The 16,227-nt window shown below is 31.1% G+C and overlaps 3 protein-coding genes across 4 annotated transcripts in view; 1 reads left to right on the top strand and 2 right to left on the bottom strand.

The window, feature by feature from the left end:
* The first annotated feature begins 8 nt into the window (after positions 1 to 8).
* On the top strand, positions 9 to 1,204 carry LOC143206718 ((3R)-3-hydroxyacyl-CoA dehydrogenase). Of its 2 annotated transcripts, none has more exons than XM_076419384.1 (4): positions 9 to 261; positions 317 to 633; positions 682 to 991; positions 1,045 to 1,204. In XM_076419384.1, exons 1-4 carry the CDS (start codon positions 228 to 230, stop codon positions 1,128 to 1,130), a joined length of 747 nt encoding a protein of 248 aa, XP_076275499.1. In that variant the 5' UTR covers positions 9 to 227; the 3' UTR covers positions 1,131 to 1,204. The 2 variants fall into 2 exon arrangements, with proteins under 2 accessions (XP_076275499.1, XP_076275500.1); XM_076419385.1 differs by having other exon boundaries at positions 12 to 261; positions 1,072 to 1,204.
* LOC143206720 (deoxynucleotidyltransferase terminal-interacting protein 2) lies at positions 1,158 to 2,375 on the bottom strand. Its single transcript, XM_076419387.1, has 5 exons — positions 2,094 to 2,375; positions 1,891 to 2,043; positions 1,691 to 1,827; positions 1,474 to 1,638; positions 1,158 to 1,417 (listed from the first exon to the last, which is right to left on the bottom strand). Exons 1-5 carry the CDS (start codon positions 2,161 to 2,163, stop codon positions 1,211 to 1,213), a joined length of 732 nt encoding a protein of 243 aa, XP_076275502.1. The 5' UTR covers positions 2,164 to 2,375; the 3' UTR covers positions 1,158 to 1,210.
* Positions 2,376 to 5,534: 3,159 nt separating this feature from the next.
* The window catches only part of Sol1 (CUB domain-containing protein Sol1), a 1,033,997-nt gene continuing 1,023,304 nt past the window's right edge, over positions 5,535 to 16,227 (bottom strand). The window contains exons 14-15 of the mRNA XM_076419377.1: positions 13,570 to 13,817; positions 5,535 to 5,742 (exon numbers count right to left, since the gene is read on the bottom strand). Coding sequence (XP_076275492.1) covers positions 5,693 to 5,742; positions 13,570 to 13,817 — 298 coding nt within the window. The 3' untranslated portion in view covers positions 5,535 to 5,692. The remainder of the gene's footprint in view (positions 5,743 to 13,569; positions 13,818 to 16,227) is intronic.

Here is a 16,227-nt window from a genome sequence, read left to right as displayed (position 1 = left end):
ATTTTACAGTTTCTTTCAAATGTTTTTTCTCACAAATAGATATTTACATTTTTGTGTATTGGCCGATAGTTATGATGAAATGTATATTACTTCTACAGAACTATACAGAGATTGTTTTATTTTTTAATGTGGGAAAGTTCTTATTATTTAAAATTATTCGACCTTTGATCCTGTGTTAACCTTTTTAAGTGTATTAGTCCACAATTTTTCTATGATTCCTAAACGTTATGTCTTTAGCAGGCAGACTAGCATTTGTTACAGGCAAGTAATAATTGATTAAATACACATATATCATAAAGATTTATACCTTTTTAAGGCGCCGGGTCTGGAATTGGCAGAGCAACATGTTTTAGTTTAGCGAAAGAGGGTGCTATAGTAGTGGCAGCTGATAAAAATTTTATTGCCGTTCAAAACACTGTAGATATTTTACCGAAATCAACTTCTGAACATCACTTACCTATTGAAGTTTCTGTAGAAAACTTGCAAGATGTAGAAAACGCATTGAACAAAACTTTAAATATTTTTTCTCGACCACCTGTTGTCATAGTAAATGCGGCTGGTATTACAAGGGATAATTTTATTAGTAAGCTATCTGAATCTGATTTTCAGCAAGTATTAGATGTGAATCTGAAGGTGACAGCGTTAATATATTTTATCCAATAGTCTAATGTAATTTTTCAGGGTACATTTTTAATTTTGAAAACTTTTGCAAATGCTATGGTACAGGGACAGGTTCAACAAGGATCGATTATAAATATAGGCAGTGTTGTAGCAAAATTTGGAAATATCGGACAAGCAAATTACTGTGCTAGTAAAGCTGCAGTTGATCTACTAACTAAAGTATCGTCTAGAGAATTTGGCCGAATGGGAATTCGAGTTAATACTGTCCTACCTGGAATGATTGAGACACAAATGATTAAGTCAGTGCCTGATAAAGTCAAAGGCAAATTTTTAGAAATGATTCCTTTGGGTCGTTTTGGTCAAGCAGAAGGTACAGGTATTTCCAAGCTTTAGGAATATCTTTAATAATATTACAATTTTTAGAAATAGCTCAAGTTATAACTTTTTTAGCTTCTGATAAAAGTTCATATATTAATGGAGCTTCCATCGAAGTTACAGGAGGCCTGTAAGCCATTAACAAACAAAAAAAAATGCTATACCATTATATTATAAATTTATTTTAATATAATTAATAAAAGTATAATTATGTCTATTTTTTCTTCTTGTTCTTTTTGGCTTTTTTCCATGCTTTATAATGAGTTTTTTGTTTTTCTTCCATAATCTCTTTATATTTATGCTTATTGTATTTCTGGAATTCAGCATCGGCCAGCAATTCATCTACCAGTGTATTTTTACGTTCCTTTTTGGTCAAACGGCTGTTATAATAGTCTAAGGGTGAATCCATAACAACACCAATCTAAAAAAAGCAATTAATAAGTGAAGAATCTTATTTTAATATATTTATGAACTCACTTGAAAATATTTAGGAAGAACCTGTAGATCATTTTTCTTATAAAAATGTTTTGGATCAAGTACGGACCTCATTTGTAGGACTTCTAAATCCCTCTGCAATTCTTCTGTCATTTCAGTTCTTGGCATACCATACCATTTTTTACCTTTAGTTTTTTCTTTTTCCTTCTAAATTATAAATGACTGTTATTTGGATTACTGCCCATCAGCAAATACATACCTTCTTCTCCTTTTGTAAGGCTTTTTTACCCACTTTATAAGAGGGGACTTGATGTAATTCTTCAAAATTTGGTGTAATAACAGATTTTGTTAAAGCATCTTTTAATTCTGTTGAAACTGATGTACCTTGTACTCTATCTGAAATATTAATTCTATTACCCTATCCTTAATCCTAATCCTTATTTTTAATTCGATATTTACGTTTAGTAATAGAAGGCATATATGTAGAGCTTTTTTGGTGTAGATGAGGCCTAGAACTTAGTGGTTTATTTGTTTTAGCTTTTACTTTATTTTCCTGACTATTAAAAAGCTGCTCTTTAAAAGCCAAAAACTCCTTGATTGCTGGAGTGATAGCTAAAAGAATCAATCATATAAAATTCGTACTATTGTAGCAAAGTTCTTACTTGAATTTGATTTAAAGTTACAGCTGTTTTCAGCAGCATTATCACCTAACGTGTCGATTAAAAAATCCATTTTATTCGAACTGGACAATTACTTCTTTGACTTTTAATTGTTATATGGAGGTCTTCGGCTAATTTATTGAACAAAACTATGTTTCCTTAAACACTAACTATTATACAATTAATTAATTAATGAAAATGTATGAACGTTTGATCATTGAAATGTTGATGGAACGATGCGTGAGCACGGAAGATGAATGAAACTGCTGTCTATTTTTCTGCGTGCCCTTAATCGTTTGGTCGATCTTATTCTGTGGCCGGTTCGCGTTAAGTAGAAGAGGCCTGACGTCACCAAAGTAATTAACTTTAAGTTATGTCTCACTAAAACGTCTTGGCGTTTATATTTTTGAAAATGAATAATTAATAATTCTTAGTAATAGGGGTGTTGTCCACCAAAAAATATCGATATTGCGCTATATCGATATTTAAAAATATATCGATATATAGTTTCCGATTTTTTAAAAAATATATCGATATATAGGATGAAAGAAATATCGATATTTTACAAAAAATATATCGATATATTTAGGAAAAAATAAAAATAGTGAAATATTAACCTAAAAAAATATATATTTTTTCTAAATCTCTTAAACATAACGATATTTTTAAAATTTAAATTAAGTACCAAAATACTGATTTTAAAGTTTTTTTTTAAATCATAATCTATGCTGAAAAAATAACGACAAATATTACCTACACCCGGCTTGGTAGCGCAGTGGTAAAGGCGATGGGACGGTCCTCCTACTGTTATATAGCGTGATAGTTGCGGGTTCGAATCCTGCCGGGGCAGGGTCGTAAATTTATGTTTGTGATTGTTTAAAATTTGTGAATGTTCTAGGCAAGAGTATAAAATCCGACAAGAGCCTACGTTAAACTTTAGGCCCAGTCCAGATAAATCCATAGTTGGTTAAAGGAGACTTTAATATATATATTTCGATATATCGGCCAAAAATATCGATATTTGTCCTGCATCCCTAGTTAGTACTAATTAATAATAATCGTTAGTAGTTAGTATGTGAAAATATTAGCTATATACTATATATATATATGTATATATATATATATATATATATATATATATATATATATATATATATATATATATATATATATATATATATATATATATATATGTTTTTATTAGACACAATATTATTATTGATATAGATTATAGAAGATTTTTATAGTTACAGCAGGTCCAAGAATTATTTAATTTGAGTTACTTATGAATTAAAATTGTTATTTAGTTGCTCACATATTCTATAAAATAAAAATGTTGCAGGAAGGAGTGCTCAATAGTTTTAAAAATGGGTTATAGGTTTGAATAAACAAAACTGTACTATAACAATTACTATTTATTGTGCACTATTTTAGTAATTATATACAAAGGGTCCATTTGTCACAGTCTACATTATTAATTCACATAGATAAACTTACGTACTAACTGATGCACAGAGAGTTTTATATGTATGTAGAAAATTTTGCAGAATTGCTTACTACATTTTACTTAGAATTTATTGCCCATAAAAATAGTGTTTATAATTTATTCGTTTATTATTAAAGTTTTAATGTAACCAGAAAATAATAAGGAAATTATGTATTTTAAAAAAATCTGTGACAATTGCTAGCAATTGTAGATATGTCGAGTGTTAAATACAAAAAGGCATTTATATTAAAAACTAACAAAAATTGTTACATAACACTGTGTTTTATAACTGTTATTTTTATTATACAATATTTTAATTCAACACAAGCACTATCAGATTATTTCACATTATGTATTTAGTTCGTGCTTTGAAAAGGAAAATGGTGTGGTGGAAACACTTTCAAATTTGTTTATAACAACTACATGTTTTTTTCGTTGCGCAAGTGTCAAGTTTAAGTCAATTTTAAGTTATTATTTTACATTAAATTAATTATTAAAAATACTGATAACGTCAGAAATACTGTTAATATATTTTGGTTACTATAATAATTTTCACTTATGTTTTAGATTTTATGACATGATGCAAAATTAATCTGGGTATTGAATTAAAAATTGGTACTATTTTTTCATTAAAAAATATTTAACTAACGTCGAATTTAATGCCATGTCATATAAATTAATATTTTTAACAAAAAAAATAAATAAATATGATCACGTAAAATAATAACTTTCATGATTTTGTTCGTTAATCATTAGTTTTTGCGCTTATACATAACTGTAATGTATTGAAATAAGGAACAAAATGATAAACTAAATAAAAATTAATAATTTATTATTTAAGTAAGTTAAATTTATTAATATGATGAAAATTATTAAGTTATTTGTATTTATTACATTAATTTGTATAATTTTATAAAAATTAAAATAAAATTAAAATAAACAATTGTGTCTAGGAATATATGTAGCAGTATTTAATTATCGATTATGCACATATTCTGATTGTGAATGTGGTTTTGTAAATTTCAACTACTTTGAACAGTGATTTAGATTTACTAAGCCTAGTAAAATGAAAATGAGTTTTACTATGGAAGCTTAATCTGCTTTCAAGTGAATTTAGCTTTTCATCACCCTGTTTTAAATTAGTAATCAACTTACAGTCACATTTAGTTACATAGCTTTTGTAATCACAATTGTCAATAGTTAAGAAAAATTATATCGAACAAACTGTATCAAATACCTTTTTCTAGAATCATATATTTTCTGCTTCTGTTATGTTTTTTTTTTATTGGAAATTCTTTTGATTATGTGGTGGTCATTAATTTTTGTATCTGTTTCTTAAGCATTTTCCTGTTATCCATTTCTGCATTCTATATTTTATTTATTTTATTGTATTTAACTGAATTTACTTTAATAAATTATGACTTTGCTTCTGTTACTCGTTTCAGGCTGCTATGGCATTTTTGGTAATTTGTAATATTCATAATTACAAAGTACTATTGTGTCAGCCTCTTAATTTAGCTCATTTATTCGTCCGAATACTGCTACAATATATAATTTTTGTATTAAAATTATAATTAATGTTAAAACATTATTTATAATTCATTTTAGTAAAATATATTTTTAGGATGTGCCTAAGATGACAAATACTTTAAACGGGACTGTGTTTAGCATGTGTATTATAATATTTAAGTTATGAGGTAAAGAGAAAAAAAAAGAAAATAATTTAAATTTATAAAACACAATATGTGCAATATCATCAAACTAACGAATCTTTAACGTGTTAACATTTATATTCTGAGTTGTTATAATTATATAACAATAACAGAATAAACTTAACATTGTTAAATAACTATACATACGTTTCATTAACTGCCTCAATTTGAGCCAATGAAAACGAAGTGAGTTAAGTATAAAACGATATTAATAGTAAATACAAAATATTTGTTAAAAAAACTTCCTATATATTTTAAACAATTTTACTAGCGTCCATATATCTGAACAGTCTCAAGTGGTCGAAACATTATTAACTCTATTAATTCGCCTTTGACGTTTTGTTTTTTCTATAGAAGTCGAAATAAAGTCTAAAAAGTTTCTGTTACGCACTAGAATAACACTTTTATTTTATTTCTGATAGTAGCAGTGACATGAATGGCAACAGGATGGTACCTACAACAAAAAAGAAATAAATATTAGATTGCATCGATCAGAATACTAAGATAATTTATTATTAATATGGTTATTATTGAGTGTAATAAGTTTTGTTCCTTTTTAGGAAATTGGGGACACCTAGAGGCGTGGAATTTGGCACGATTAAAACCTATATCGAGGAAGAATTTTTAGGCCTAAAATATTTGTGTAATATGTGCTACAAATAAATAATTTTTAATAAAACGAAATACGCCCAAATCAAGTAACCAGGAATATCCGTCAGATCGGTGATACAAAATACGAGGGTGGTTCAAATATGATCGAGACAAATACTCTGACACCTTTATTTACTATTGAAAAAATGTACAGTTTTTCTAGGTATTTCCCATCACTAATTACGCATTACCGGAAGTCGAAGAATTCCTTGGGCAACTCGGACAACCATGTGCGCACGAACAAACACGAAACATCGTCATCGTTCTTGAATCTTTGACCTCCGAGGGTTTATTTCAGTGGTCCAAACATGTGGTAGTCGCAGGGTGTTAAATCCAGATTGTAGGGGGGTGTTCCAGTACCCCCCACCCTAATTCTGATATTGTATCGAGAGTTAGACGTGCGGTAGGAGGGCGCACGTTATCCTGGAGAAGAATCGCACTTCGTGCTGGAATGCTTCTGCGTTTCGAGCGATAAGCGGGTTTCACGTGTGTTTTCGGAAGGTTAGGGTAGTATGTAGCATTAATGGTACGTTGGGTGCACAGGAAATCGACGTACAGCACGCCTAGTTGGTCCCAGAACACCGTACACAAAACCTTACCCGCGGAACTGGTTGTATTCGCTTTGACGTGCGCCCCTTTCTCTCTCTTCCTCCACTCTTTAGACGACATCTTGCTTTCGGCAGTGTAATAGTGTACCCATGTTTCGTCTGTAGTGAAGATTCGCGTTAAAGAACCGCCCCCTCCGCCTTGTATCGCATCAGTAAGCGGCGACAAACTTTCAACCGTACATTTTTGCTCGAAGTTCAACAGTTTAGGAACCCATCGCGCCGTTATTTTGCGATATTGAAGATGTTCGTGGATGATAGGCTCTACACTGCCAATACTGATGCCGAGTTCAGCCGAAATGTCTCGCACATTCATCCTACGGTCCTCCAAAATGAGCTGTTCTACGCATCGAATGTTGTCTGGTATGATGCTGGTTCGCGGTCGACGATCATGCGGCTCATTCTCGACGGTTTCGCGGCCATCTTTGAATGCTTTGGCGCATTTAAACATTGCAGCCATACTCAGGCACTCACTACTGAACTGATATCGCAAACGCAGAAAGATTTCCGTCTTTTTAAAGCATTAGCACACTAAAAAACGAATGATAATAAGTAGCGTTACAGCGATCGGTACTTGACGTTCACTCATGGTCTTAACGCGTGCGGGAAACATGCGCTCCCGACGAAAGCGATGCCACACTGTTCGTAAGGGACCCAGCTATCATATACTCAAGCCACAACCTTCAAAACATACGTGCCCGCCATATGGTGAAAATGTGAGAGGTGAAAAATATGGATAAAAGATAAAGACTATCTGCATATAATCTGAAATAAAATATAAATGAGGTAATGAAAATATGCAGCAGTTAAACTTTTATTCTATTCTATTCTAAGTTTTGAAAAACCAATAGTTAATTTAATGACTGTAGATATATCCCTTTAATATACATTTCTAAATTGTAAAAAAATACCTAATTGTGTTTTAATTTACAAACATGTATTACTTCGTTTATTATTCGATATTTATTTTTATAACATAAAAGTAAGGAAAGATCATGTATACTTATATTTGATGCTCTGAAGTTGTTACAGTTCTAGAAACAATCTTACTTATAATACTCACTTTGTGATAATGTTCATTGGTCTAGTAATTTGAACTTATCAATAGTTTACTGACTATTGAAATTTAATGGAAATTAGATTTAATTCATTGACCTTTAAAGGTTTACTTCTTGAGATAGTTATTTTAATATGTTTTAATTACATATAGTTATATTTTAATTAGTGTTGTTTATAAAATATACTTCTGATCTTATATTGAAAAAACTCTGAAAATAAGTTTTTGTAAGTAGCATATCACTTTTAAATTATTCTCTATTCTGTTATGAAAGAAACACGATAAACAAATTGTGGTCGAATTTCGAGGCTATCACTAGTCTGTATTAAACCGAGAGGTATTACATGGCTGTATGTATTCTGATCATATTTTCACTTTAAAAAGGCCTCTATTCAGAATGATACAATGGCTTTGGTATATATTAATTGAAAGGTTTTCTACATCTTTTCCTTATCCTTCTAATAACATGCCGATACTATGTTGAAATATTGATTTTGGCTTGAACAATTTACTTATCCATTTTCGCATTTCTTCAGTAATTAGAAACCATGTATCAGTCAAGCCAGAAGGCATTAAGTCTGGTGAGTAAGCTGGGCGTGGTAGAACCTTTCATCCTAGTTCTAAAAGTGTACGTACACTATTCATGTAACATGTGGCCAAGTATTGTCATTCAAGAGGGATGACTATGTCTGTTACTTATAATATATTGTTACATAGCTTTCACAATTTTTTATTGCTGTTGAATTTTGAATATATTTGATGTTTTCATCATTATCAACAAAGTTTACCTTCAACTTTCAGTAACAAATGTTTCTCTTTATAAGAATATTTAATGTTCGGATGATGTTGAAAAATTTTAAAAGAGAAAAATATTAAATTGCGCTAACCCACTAAAATGTAAATTATTAGTGTTAGATATATACTCAATAAATTACGCAGTTATTTTATTAAGTATTATAATGGATAGCCCAAGTAAAAGTACAGCTCAAAATGTTATAATTCATAAACTAATGATCCGACAGCTGTCAAATTTATACAGGCATCTTTTGAGGTTTACGGCTAATTAAAATTATGTCAGGCCGGGGACTTTTTAAATGATCTGTTATATCAATAATTTCCGTGTACTGGATCCATTATTGTATCTACTGTTTAGTGTTGATCTACCAACTACAAAAATCACTAATACAGCAACATACGCAGGCGCCATGGTATCTCACAAAGAATAGCATCAGAGATATTGCCTGTTAAAACCAATGAAATAAAATCTGCCCATGTAACCTTGTTACCCTTTACCTTGTACAAAAAATTGAGATGCAAATCAAAAATGTTATGTTATATGCATATTGTTTTTCCAGCAAATCTAATATAGCTATCGTTCAAGTGTTCGAAAACAGTGTTGCGTATCAGAGAAATCAGTCACAGAAAAAATAGATATTTAACTTTATAGGTAATTTTGGAGAACTGTTTCTCAACATCCAATATCTAGATGAGACCACAATCGCATTTTCGACCTATTTTAGTGGATTGTTTGAATTGCTATTCTAACAGTCACAAAGACATTTAATTGGTTCATTTCATTTTTATGCTGCGTTTTTATTGGCGCCATTTTGTATGTGCAGGAATTAAAGAAGAATGCATTTAACATTTTTCTACGTCATGGTAACTAAATTTTGATCAAAATCTATTCATTATTATGCATATTATTTTCGTTGAAGAAGTTTCCGGCTCTTATTCCAATTAAATTACCATCTGATTATTGAACGTTGCAAAATTTTTCTCTAGAGACACCTATGGAATTTTCTTTCTATTAATCTATGGCTATAGTCGATGCTCCATACTAGGTTTCTAATGAAGTAATACAATGAAATGTTAAATACTTTGAAAAAGTGTTAGTGCACCTAATGCCTTCACCAATGAGCTAAATGTGTTTCATAGCATATAGAGAAAAATGTTTACTATCACCCGATCTGATTAATAAATAGATATAGAGTTTAGGTATAGATTTAAATATAGAGTAAGATTAAGAGTATTTTAAACAGGAGATAACTCTGAAGTAGTATTCTAAATACCGTATATATAATATTAGTTACTTGTATGTATTTTGGTTAGCGATGTCCATTGGTGAAAATGTGTTAAAAATCCGAATGTACCAACTCTTAATCAACCTAACCAAGCTGTTAAATTCGATGGTTTTAGCCTTTCTATTGAGTTATTCAGTGTATATAAACGCTATTGACAGATCACGGAACGGCTCAAAATAACACTTTAGGTATTCATTAGTTCTGTTGTCTTATTTGAAAAAATATACAGCCGAAGTCAAAGAAGAAACATATTTAGAAAATTTTTTAAATTTATATATTATATATTTATTATACAAATTTACCTTACACATCAGATTTTTTTATCAGTTAGGTCTCGAACTTTAATACGAGTCGCAAGTAGTTTTTCTAAAATCCAAAAGGCTCTAATGAGGAAATAAAACGTAGAGAAACTTTTTGCGGAGAATATTTTAGGGATAAAAATTCGTATCATCAAAAGACTATAGGAATCTCAAAACTTTACGTAAAAAATAAAATTAGGAGTTCAGAAAGTATTACTCTTTTTCTACTTTGTTGGTTTCGGTGGCCAATATATATGCATGGCATGTTGATGAATTCTTCCACCCGCAGACATTTTTAAATCGCGAAATTTCCACATATTATCATAATTTGGATTTTTTTCGAGAAAATTGGGAAAGGTTTCTTTTTATTAATATTGGATGGTATATTTAGCAATGTCAAATTAAGGTGAGGTCAATGGTCTTACTAATGCATCTCTCATCCATCTCTTTATACTAGAAATTCATTTTTTATATATTAATAATAAAATATTTATTAATAAAGTATTATAGAGAGAAAAAACCTAATATCTGCTACTAATATATTCAACAATTGGCCAGATGCACATCATCTGTTTTTTGAGAAGAAAGTCATTAGAAGTATTGGAGGTGCACCCAGAATACTATAGGACTGATTGCTTACACCAAGACCTTCAGATACTGACTGTCACTCAGGAAGAGGCACGAGAAGGTACTGCATTCGTATGTCAATATCAAAGTATTACAACTTTTGGGTAATACCAGAACAGGGCATAGTCTTAAAATAATCAAACCATTTGATCTTGTGTAATGTATTGTAGTGAGATGCATTTATTAGAAAAACAGTATTGTAAAGACAAATTGTAAATTAGTCAGAAATTATTAGTAGCAATGTAATAGATAAAAAAAATATTTTAATAAAGCATGAACAAGTGAGATGAAGAATAATGAGTGTGAGAATTTTGGACTGTTCTCTAATCTATTTGTCAAGATTCACAAATAGCTTTTCAATTATTTTATACAAACGAATGTTTCTTCCTTAATTACCATGTCGTCGACACTTTTTCAACACAATTTTCTTTTGGAAAGAAATGATTTAAGTAATTGATATGGCAACAATTTGTTCATCTTGTAGACCAGTCTCCTAAATGTCTGTGCATTGTCTTGGCGAAGCAGCACTTTCTTTTTCTTCAAATGCGGCCGTTTTTCAGCGATTTCGTCCTTCAAACAGTCCAATAACGCTATGTATTATTCACTGTTGATGGCCCTTCCTTTTTCAAGGTAGTCAATGAATTGAATTGAATTCCATGTGCATACCAAAACACAGACGTCATTACCTTGCCAGCTGACTGTTGCGTTTTCCCACGCTTTGGAGAGGGTTCATCGTGGGCAGTCCACTCGGATGACTGTGATTGGATTTCAACTGAATTTTTTCCCTTCGAACAGCAATATTTTATCAACACGCGAAATTCTTTTTTTTAATTTTTTTCACAATAACAAAAATTGCTTCACTCAAAATTCTATAATTCACAAACTAATGATCCGACAGCTGTCAAATTTGTACACACACCACAGCTGTATTTTAATGCCTTAGAATATTGAAAACGATTATTATTTTCGCAATTGTAATTGATTTGCTGAAACCATAATCTATATCTGGATCTTGGTGGAATGCTGCTCGTTCCTGGACAACAACGGCACTGCGTCTGTAGAATCGCTCAGTTCCAGCTTGTTTCCTGCTCCCTGTTGTTGTGTTTGATATGCACGAACTCATTGCTTTCTAGGCCTATGCACTTCATTCCCTGTCACTCCCGAACGAAATTGTGACATACCAATATTATTATTATCATTTGCTGTTTCTCGCTATACATAAGTGTGGTTAATAAACTGGTGGGACTTGATAAAAGTAAAAAGAAAGTTTTTGACTATAACACGTGGACTCAAAAGTTCCAGGCGGGCGTAAAATTGGCTTTATTCATCAACGTAATCTCCATCAAGAGCCACACAATCATTCCAGCGCTGCTCTAACATTTCAATACCATTTTTGTAGAACGATTTATATTTTGCCTCAAAATAGGCCTCAGTTTCAGCTCAGTTCTTTATTCAAGTGAAATTTCTTACCAGGGGCCATTTTTTGAGGTCTGCAAACAGCCAGTAGTCGTTGGGAGCCAAATCTGGTGAATATAGTGGATATGAGAGCAATTCGAGGTTCAATTCATGTAGTTTTGCCATTATTTTGAACAACTTGTGACACAGTGCGTTATCTTGATGAAACAAGATTTTAGTTTGCCATATGCGGCCGTTTCTTTACAATTTCGGCCTTCAAACGCTCTAATAACGTTATATAATATTCACTGTTGATGGTATTTCGCTTCTCAAGATAGTAGATGAATATTACACCACGCACATACAAAATATCTAAAATACCGAGGACCTTTCCAGCCGATTGTTGTGCTTTCGACGCTTTGGACGAGGATCACCAGAAACTGTACACTCAGATGACGATTGTTTTTATTCCAGAATTAACTGATGGGTCCATGTTTCATCCATTGTCACATATTGACGGAAAAATTCAGGTTTGTTACGTTTAAACATGACCAAACACTATTCAGAATCATCAAGACGTTTTTGTTTTTGGTCATCAGTAAGCAACCGCGGTATCCATTTTGAGTAAAGCTTTCTCATAGTCAAATGCTCATGCAATTTAAAACCAACCCATTCTTCTGATATCTTTACGATGTTAGCTAACTGACGCAACTTCACTTTTCGATCATTGAAAACGATTTATTGGATTTTTTTGATGTTTTCTGGTGTTACCAATTCATTTGGACGTCCACTAAGTTCTGTATCATCAGTTTCTCTACGACCACGTTTAAGTTCAGTAAACCAACGTTTTATTGTTGTTTCTGATGGAGCGGAGTCCTTATAACACTTCTCAAGCCATCGCTTCGCTTGAACGCTATTTCTTCACATCAGGAAGCTATGTAAAATTAAAACACGAAATTGTTTTTGATCCATTGTTTTAAAAATAACAAAAGTAGTGTCACTACAACTCACAAATTTATGAGTAGAATATCATGAAATTTTGACAGCTGTCTTTTGAAGGTCAATACTAACTGAAAAAACGGTGAAACTAGCATGTACTAGACTATTCCGCCAATGGGTTATATGATAATAGAAAATACCCTTTGAAAGTATGTTTCACCATAAGTGTTGTTAATTGTTATTAGTATTTTTTGCAACTTTTACATACTCTATCACTTTGTGAACCATCGCTGAACTTACTAACTAGACTAATGATCAACAATTTATTTTTGCGCATGTGACAAGATCGACAGTATTTTTTGTAAATTCACTAATCGCCGTTTCCATAACCTCTTCCTAACTTATATTATTTATTAATTAATTTTATCTTGTGAATAAATATACAAAAAAATTTTTCGCTTAATAATTAACTTTTAATTGCTCAATTTTTAATAAAATATAAAGTGGATATTTTATTTAGCAATACATACAGAACATGTATTGCTAAACTGTATATAAAGCCACTATAGAAGGCAAAGATATTAAACGGTGATATTCTTCAGCGACTTGGAAAATCGAATATCATACCTAATATCCTTCCGGCACAATCTGCCGTTGGTTTCGGAGTGTAAACTTCCACTTCGTTTAAAAATTGATAAGTGGCGTTGAAGCCAGTGCCATCCAATCTGTCGTTTGATCTGAACGTGACCCTGAAGAACTTTCTATCCGACTCGATATCGAATTCCTCAAGTTGGCCACAATGGCGGGAATACTTCCTATCTCGGGCCATGTAGTTGGAGAACTCTACGTAATCGCTAGCCGAAATTGCCTCGCACCTAAAAATAAACAAAGTTACAGAGTGATCTTAACATAGGGATATCGGGTTAAGTTTTTTAATTGTTTTGTTATAACTCCACTAGTTAATTTTTAAACATTTCAAAACAGTATTGCTAATTCAAAAATTACCAGTGTAGGTCATAGTCAATATATTTTAATAATCTATATAATTAAAAAAAAGATTTTCAATTATTTAATTATTTAAAGTGTATGCAACCACAATGCGCGTTGTAAAATATATATTTATTTTATATTATTTCTTATATTGTAATAATTATGAAAAATTAGATGTTACTTTTAATCTGCCTGACCTAATCTAATTGTTGTTATTAGTTTTAATTTTGATAGGAGTTTTTAGTTAAACAATTTAAAGGTTTACAGTACAGTACAGTACAGAGAAGTCAACAATAGGAATTAATACCATGTTAATATGATATTAATAACCCATAAATTAATTTTGAAGGAGTTACAACAGATGGTGTGTGTACTAAATCGCATTGGGTACATTTGCAACCAATTTCATGTTGAATTCTCAGTGACAGGTTTTACTTTTCAGTATATGTCATTTGGCGAAGCGTGCACAAATAATTTTTTAGTGCGTTGAAAATGTTGGAACTGGTACCGAATAAATCGCATTTGTAGGAATTTTTACTTTTTTTTACTTCAATTTTAAGAAAAAGAAGAAGATAAATCGAATATACCAAAAAATCGGTCGATTCTTGGATAGCCTCAAAAGATACACCGTTCTTTCGAGATGAATTCCGTAAATTGGTTGAAAGATGGGAAAGGTAGCGGTTATCGATGGATAATACTTTAAATAAAAACATTGTACAAATTTTTTATAATAAAGCTTTAAAATAATCAAATCCTTTAAAACTAAGTTATAGCCCTAAAATATATAAGATAATATACTAATATATCAAAGTATTCAAAAATACATAATTTAGATAACTAAATATATTTAATATCTGGAGTAAGAAAGTGGATTTGAAAAACGTGGTATAACAGGCTTTAGCAAATATTACTTCTAGGGGGGAGGGGGGTTTGTCAGTGATGATGGGGCACTTCTGCTCTTCTGGTTTTTTCGTGTTTGAGAATCATAATGATTTCAGGCACTTTCCAAATGCTAGGGAAGTAATTCTTTCGTGAATACAAATGTTTTAATTTTATGCCCTCTTCTGGTAGGTCTTGTAAAATTTTTCCTTTTTTTACATATCTAGGAGTTTTTTGTGCTTTTTCAATTATTATTTGTTTGACTTCCTTGACAGTCATTTTTCCGTCGCGAATTTGAAACAAAAAACAAATTTAGAGACAGAAATATTATTATCTTCATGTGTATATATTTGGGACAGTACAACGGGAAGGATTTAAATATATTTTTTAAATGCTTAGAGAAAATTTCAGCATTTTCTTTATAGTTCTTAGCCCAATTATTGTCATCTGGATTATCCTGTTATTTGGATCTTCTTGTTGTTTCCTATAGTGAATATTATGTTGTCTCAATTTGTATCAGACTTTGAAAGAATTATTGAAGTCTTTGGTTTTTTAGATGTTAACCAGTTTTTTCAGCTCCTTTATTGCTTTGTTGATTTTTTTCTGGCTTTCTTCCGTTCTTGCTAGCTGCCGATTTAGGTTGTAGTTTTTTTCTCTTTAAGATATTTCACTGTTAAGAGCCGCATATTATACTGCCTCCTGTGAATTTTGTTATATTTATTGCGGCTTCTTCTATATCTATCCAAGTTTTAAGGACAAATGTTGTAATGTTGTTCTATATAGCTTTTTTCTAAATAATGATCCGTTAGTTATATTGTTTCACAGAGAAGGAAACCCATTTAAGGAATAATTTTCAAAAACACTGATACTGTTACTAGTGATTGATCAGACGATATATCTTAGCGTGATTCTGCCCTATACTTTTTATATCGACTTTTGGGTTATATAAATGTATGTATATCCATTTTTTAATTTTCTGTAATACATATGAACAGTACAATCCATTTTACATATCCATTTCCAGTACATCTATTTCCAATACATTGAGATATATAAATTTTATATTATTTTACAACGTTATTGATGAAATTTACTTTAACGTATTTTTATTTTAATTAAAAAATTACGACCCATAGAGGTTTCTTTCTCGAATTGATATGCCTCATTTATGAAAGGATGTAATCATTTAATAGATAAATAATCTTCGGTTCTCCTACTACTGCGATAGTCGCGGGTTTGAATCCCGCAGAGCATGGAGCATTACATTCACGCCAGTTGGGTAAAATAAATGTCTTCCAAGTTGGTTACTGGTCAGTCGGTAGGCTTAATACCGAGGACCGTGATTCGGAGCCCACGTTAAACAGTACATCCAGTCCAGATTAACCCTGGTTGATAAAAAGGATACTTTAAGAGATA

Source organism: Rhynchophorus ferrugineus, unplaced genomic scaffold (genome assembly GCF_030347505.1).
Source record: "Rhynchophorus ferrugineus isolate W39M unplaced genomic scaffold, kcgeb_rfMv2 rfM1, whole genome shotgun sequence".
NCBI classification, from domain to species: Eukaryota; Metazoa; Arthropoda; class Insecta; order Coleoptera; family Curculionidae; genus Rhynchophorus; species Rhynchophorus ferrugineus.
Note: the sequence above shows the minus strand (reverse complement) of the source record. Positions and strands in the feature narration are given on the sequence as shown.

What these genes read in the sequence shown, in the direction of transcription:
- LOC143206720 (XM_076419387.1), bottom strand. Translation starts at nt 2,163, where the DNA reads ATGGATTTTTTAATCGACACGTTAGGTGATAATGCTGCTGAAAACAGC. An exon ending in TAACTTTAAATCAAATTCAA is followed by an intron (nt 2,044 to 2,093) that starts GTAAGAACTTTG and finishes TGATTCTTTTAG; the next exon opens with CTATCACTCCAGCAATCAAG. An exon ending in CCTTACAAAAGGAGAAGAAG is followed by an intron (nt 1,639 to 1,690) that starts GTATGTATTTGC and finishes TTTATAATTTAG; the next exon opens with AAGGAAAAAGAAAAAACTAA.
- LOC143206718 (XM_076419384.1), top strand. Translation starts at nt 228, where the DNA reads ATGTCTTTAGCAGGCAGACTAGCATTTGTTACAG. An exon ending in TATTAGATGTGAATCTGAAG is followed by an intron (nt 634 to 681) that starts GTGACAGCGTTA and finishes GTAATTTTTCAG; the next exon opens with GGTACATTTTTAATTTTGAA. An exon ending in TCGTTTTGGTCAAGCAGAAG is followed by an intron (nt 992 to 1,044) that starts GTACAGGTATTT and finishes TACAATTTTTAG; the next exon opens with AAATAGCTCAAGTTATAACT.